This window comes from Apteryx mantelli, chromosome 4 (genome assembly GCF_036417845.1).
Source record: "Apteryx mantelli isolate bAptMan1 chromosome 4, bAptMan1.hap1, whole genome shotgun sequence".
NCBI classification, from domain to species: domain Eukaryota; kingdom Metazoa; phylum Chordata; class Aves; order Apterygiformes; family Apterygidae; genus Apteryx; species Apteryx mantelli.
This window is the reverse complement of record NC_089981.1, coordinates 48153690-48159689: the sequence shown is the minus strand read 5'-3', so window position 1 is coordinate 48159689 and position 6000 is coordinate 48153690. Positions and strand designations below refer to the sequence as shown.

General features: G+C 39.5%; 1 protein-coding gene across 1 annotated transcript in view; it reads left to right on the top strand.

Annotated features, from left to right (window-relative positions):
* Positions 1 to 599: 599 nt before the first annotated feature.
* LOC106498179 (cytosolic phospholipase A2 epsilon) overlaps positions 600 to 6000 on the top strand; it is a 42703-nt gene continuing 37302 nt past the window's right edge. The window contains 2 exon segments of the mRNA XM_013959326.2: positions 600 to 710; positions 1133 to 1219. Coding sequence (XP_013814780.2) covers positions 600 to 710; positions 1133 to 1219 — 198 coding nt within the window.

Genomic DNA, 6000 nt, shown 5'->3' with positions numbered 1-6000 from the left:
GATTAAGTCACTTTAATACTATGAAGAACTCTGTCCTCTTGATAGTGGTAGCTTGGTAATGGTAATCTAGTTTACTGCTTAATGGTCATCTGTGCAAGTCCTTAAAGAATAAGGTACTGTGTGAAATCTATTGACATTAAAAAAGTCCCCTGATTTTTTCTAAACCAAAGAGACATGCCTTGCTGACTTTGGTGGACTTCTCTCCTGACATCTCCCTTGTAGAGGGAATAGTGCATACCATTTCCCAGGGTCTTTGCACTGAAACACTTGGTAGATGGGTCTATTAAATTATATACTGTCTTTTAGATTATCACTGCAAGACTACCTATTGTAGATTATCTCTACCAGATCATCAACCAAATTATCACCTTTTTTACATTTCTGCAGTCCCCTAGGTGGAAATGGTTTAGTCTCTTTGCATGCTCTGCTCAGTCACAAGAGCTGCAAATGAACATTCCCACCTTGCAACAGACTTATTCTTAGGACAAGCAAAGTGGGTGGTGAATTTTCCTGTTTCAAAAATCCGGCGGGGTGGAGCTCTGACTCAGTGTAATAAAACACCTGTTCAGCAGCTTCTGACACTCTGCAGGTCTGTAAATATGTTTCAGGAGACATTGGGAACTGTGGAACCTCATATGTAGGTGCCCTCTGCAGCACCTGCTTTTCATGCAGCAGCGATCTCAATGGCATCAACAGCTGCCTTCCACCAGGTAAGTGGAAAATAGAACAAACCTGGCAGGATTCTCTGAGAAATTGATTCAGATGTGTCCCCAGTGTACATATAGTTCAAGTCCATCCTTATCTGTAGGACATAACTTTGCAAGAAAAAAAGATTGTCCTTCCTTGGCTATCTGCAGATATGGGGACCTGGAGTCAATATCTTTTTATATTGCACAAAAACAGCTGCCAGTATTCTGGCACATTCATTTTATCTACCACCTTGCTGATATAAGCAATGAGGGAGTACAAATTGCCCAGGTACGCAGCCTACCAGCGGTATCATAGTGGGAGTTCATGAACAGCAACATTTTCACATTGAGAAGCTGAAATAACATGTTGCAATTAAGGACATAAAATACGATTGAAAAAATCATACTCTCCTTTTCATCCTTTGTTTTCCCTACCTCAACAGGATTCAAGCAGCAAAACAAGCTCCTTGGAAAATGAGCAAAGAAAATGGATGATCCAGCATGCAGCACAGCACAATGTTCATGACAAGGTACCCCATTCAGCAAACTAAAAATGGGAGGGACTAAAACAATAATGACGTATTTTTTGAGAAGGGCAGAAGCTTTTTCCCAAATTTGCTTATTATCAAAGATTCGTGTGCTTATTTAGAAATAGGAACAACATTTCATGGATGAAAATTCTCTTTAGGTGAAACATCTGCATTCCATTAGTCTTCTATTCTATTCCTTTGTCTATTTACACAAAGTGTATTATTTTCCTGGGTTTAATTTTTAGAGTAAATCCCTGGGGAAAATGTACTCGATTTACTGTTAAAACGGGACTGATTTTGGCCTTCTTTTAATACCGTCCATCTCTACTGACTTTAATGGAGTTTTAGCTCAGCATGAATGGAGAATGTTGCCAGCATCAGCTACTCAGAGCACGGCTGTCGGTGATCCTCTGGATTTTAGTCATGAATGCCAGTTTCCAGAATAAATGTCCATTTTGCTTACTGTGCAAGTCATCACAACAAAAGGAGAACAACTCTAGTAGACTTTGCAGGGCCTGAGACAGAGCTGTAATTTTGTCTAACCTGTACTGTTTTTATCAGTGACGATTTTTCTCTCCGTTCTTGGTTAGTTTGCAACTGGCTGTACTTTCTGACAAGCTGCTTCAAAGTAAAACTGGATCATTGTAAGCAAAAAGCTAACTCATACTGAATGATATCTTAAATGGGGTGTGATTCAAGTGTCTCTAGCTGACAGGAGACCTCAATATTTGATTTCGTGTTTGTAATAAGTGTTCAAAATCTATAGAAAATGACAAACCACTTTGTTTCTTTATTTATATCACAAACTTGTCAAAATGATTGAAAACATTCTTGTTAATAGTACTCTGACAGCTCCTACACGTGGAAATTAGAGCAGAAAAATGGTAACAAATTATCAGTGGGGTGTGAAATTTGATGTAAATGGCAAAGTAGCATAACCAGTGCTGACATGGCATTTAGGTGTTCAAAATTTGCTCTGTGTGTTTCTGTGTGTGTCTGTGCACTAAAGGTGAGAAAGAGTTGAAGCAGGAAAAGCAACTACCAGGGAGTGTAAGGGTCCAATCTCTATATCGTTCTTGTAATCATTTACAGTATCCATACAGAACTTGTTTTTTGCTTTAAAACATCTATGGCTAAAAACATCCACGACTTCTTTACCACTAATGCATCTCTATATATATATAAAGATTGTTAGAATCCAGTATATGCTTTTGAATGCATGTAAAGTGATACAAAAAATTACGTGGTCAAAAGCGCCTGGATATGGGGATATGGGACTCTTTCCACAGCTTTGATTCTTTGTTCTTGTCCTCATTTTTTCCTTAGTGAAGCAGCTTCCAGAAGTTCTGCCTGGCCATCCCCAAGTGTTTAACAACCAAGATGTTCTCAGTCATTCTGTATTTGCCTCCTGGCTTTAGAACATCTGTTTCTCTCTTCTGTAATAAAGCCTGGTAGAAAACTGACATTAAAGGCACAGGCTTGTGCGAGCTGGCCAATTTCTGCCTCTTACTGGCAACAGATTTCCTGGACAGCTTTGAGCAATCCTTGATTTTTGCTTGCCACAGCTTGCCGTCTGCAACAGGAGGATAATCATTAGCAGAGAGGTGTTATAAAGGATAAGATGCTTATAGAAGCTCTAGAGTCCAAGGCCCAGAATGAGTAATCAGGTGCAAAGCTCTCCTTAATGCCAATGCTTAAATATTTGCCTGAGTAGTTGCTTTAGTTTGATTTCTAAGAGGACTTTGCGTAACTGTGATAAACTAAACAGTTACTGGGTGGGTTTTAGAAATACATGCCCAGAGGCTGCTGCATGGAATTTACTGTGACTGTAAAATAGTAATAGCCATCTTGCCTATCTACAGCGGAAAGCCAAATATCCCTCATTGCTTTATTTTCCGACAATGCATCAATGCTATGAAACCTCCTTCAGATTTTAAAATGGATGAGAGTCTCAACTGAGTGCACCAATAGAGTGCTTTAGAGTGCTGTGTCTGGGCATCCTGAGTTGATAGTTTGCCTTTTAGCATGTTAGAAATGAGTACAAGGAAGATGAACCATAACAAATGAATATCATAAATGGTTGTAAGCCAGCCCATAATTACAGTAAATCTAGTAAATTTATCACTGAATATTATTTGTTAGTGCATTGCATTTCTCAGACTCCTACACTGTAATTTGTCATTTACATATATGCAAAAAACTGTGGCATTTTTCCTTGATAAATTATCAGCTTAAAAAACCTAGCTGTTGGCTTATCAGCTGTGGATGTATTGAACATTTGTGTGCAGTAATGCAAAGAGCAAGAAACTGGCAAGCATAATCTCAAGATTAGTAGCATGAACAGTGAGCGGAGCAGCTCATCAAGGTATTCTGCTGGACAGGATATCAGAAACTGGAGGAGCACCAGCAGGAGCTCTGTCAACTTTGAATTTATGTAAGCAATATAGAGCACATCTCACCTTTAACAATTTGCTGCAAAACTAGAAAAAGTCATGACGCTAGGACCAAGCCACCTGTCACCCTTCCCCCTTAAAAACTACCTGGAATTGAACAGTGACATGCAGGCTTATATTTTGCAAGGGTAAAAATGAGCCTTTAAAGAAGGCTACTTAGTCTGCCAGGCACCCTGCCATTGTAGGGATGAGTTTAAAGGTTCAGGGTACAGGCATACCTCATTTTATTGCGCTTTGCTTTATTGAGCTTCGCAGATACCACATTTTTTACAAATTGAAGGTTTATGGCAACCCTGCATTGAGCAAGTCTATTGGCGCCATTTTTCCAGCAGCATGTGCTCACTTTGTGTCTCTGTGTCATATTTTGTACATTGTTTTTTTACACATAATGCTACTGCACGCTTAATAGACTACAGTATAGTGTAAACATAACTTTTATATGCACTGGGAAACCAAAAAATTAATGTGACTCGCTTTATTGCGATATTCGCTTTCTGGCGGTGGTCTAGAACCGAACCCGCAATATCTCTGAGGTATGCCTGTATACAGTTTTATCTCATTGTTAGAGAGGACTGCAAGTCTGCAGTGAGAACAAACCACACTCTTCAGGGCTTTGCCCATCTGTGGAAAAAACATGATGTACTGTGGATCCTCATGTTTTGGTAACAACGCTTTCTTCTTTTAAAGTACCAGGAATTGTTCATGACTCAATATGGAATGCAAATGTTCTACTGAAAAAAGCTATTTATGATAATTATCTGTCATGAATAGTTGGTTACATTACTAACTCTCTGAATTAATAATTTTTTAATGTAACACAAATGATCAGCAGCAGCAGCAGCAACACATTGTTACTTTTTAATTTGTTAGCATTTAGCTTTGCTCAAGGTGTTATTGTAATGAAATGATGACCCTAGAGGAAAAGAAGGATTAGTTACATGATTTCCATTGATGACACCAGGGACTTGAGCTTCAGTTAAAAGAAGATGTTATTTTGCTCACAGAATTTTCTGGAGTGGCTTTCATGTCTGGCTTGGGCCAGCAGGAAAGTACTATATGGAGTAGTTTTTCATTAACTGCCTTCTCTAGAGGATAGGTCTCGTCTTCATTTGTCTCAGAGACTTGCTTAATACAGAGCTGGCAGTTCTCTCCAAAGGCATTGCTGTCTCATTGCTGTTATGATGAGAAGGAATAGTCACTGAGTACTGCTCCTCCTTTGATGCCCCAAAGAGGGGACAAAAATGTATTCTAGAACTGTTTTTTTTTTTTTTCCTGAAGGACCTTGGTTTGGGGGATATGGCCAAGTGTTGTACTGAGAGAAAGCAAAAGCAGATCAGGTTACAGACTGGTTCTGAGTGCTATGAAAATGCTCTTTTAGCTGGTAGAAATGTTGAGAACATGGAGATAAGACTAACATTTTCATCATTCCTTTAAATTTAGAGTAATCATTATTTTGGTGGGCAGGCTAACACTGGAAGGAATTTTGCTGAAAAACCTGCTCAGTGAATGAACAGAATCAGGCTGAGGGAAGCTTAGTCTCCCTTTTTCCTTCACTTCACTTGCTTGGCTGCTTGTTCTTTACCACCAAACATTCTTACTGAATGCACCTTCTAGGTTCACATCACTGTCCTTTACCTCTCTTGTTAATTCCTTGAATGTTCTTTTTCAGTCTCTTTCTCATGGTGTTTGTTCCATGATTATTTGCTGGGTATCCTCCGGCTGATATATCCTGTATGCTGTCAACTCGTAGTACTCAGATTTCTCAGCCAGCACTCTGAGATTTTCCCTGATGGGGGCTGCCTGCCTTGTGGTACACAGTGTGTCTGTACAGAGCTCATTGGCTTTTCTCTTACTCAGCACCCACTCTGAACTCTCCTCCTGGAGGTGAGAAGTAATTCTTCTTCAAATCAATTTCTAATCTGTACATTGTAGATGATCTCATACTGTGCGCTATCATTCCCTAGCAAGCTCTTAAAATTTAAATGAACTCCTTCCCTTCACACTGAACCATCCTCCTGTGACACCACACATCCACGTTCACATTCTCACCATGATTCCACGCAAATGGCCATGTTTGAATCCTTGCATCATCTTTGACACACTGTAATCCAGGTAATATCTTATTGTTCTCCACAACTGTGTACATTGTGTATTTTTTTTCCTAACATAGCCCTCCCACACTGTAGATCTCTTATCAATTTGCCTTTATTTGCATGCAAAATATGATGTCCTTGTGAAGTATTCTTCTCAGAATCTCTCTTCCAGTCCACTGCAATGAAGTGTTCATGGCCCTCAGGAATGAGCATATGACTGATGCTTCACGTAGAT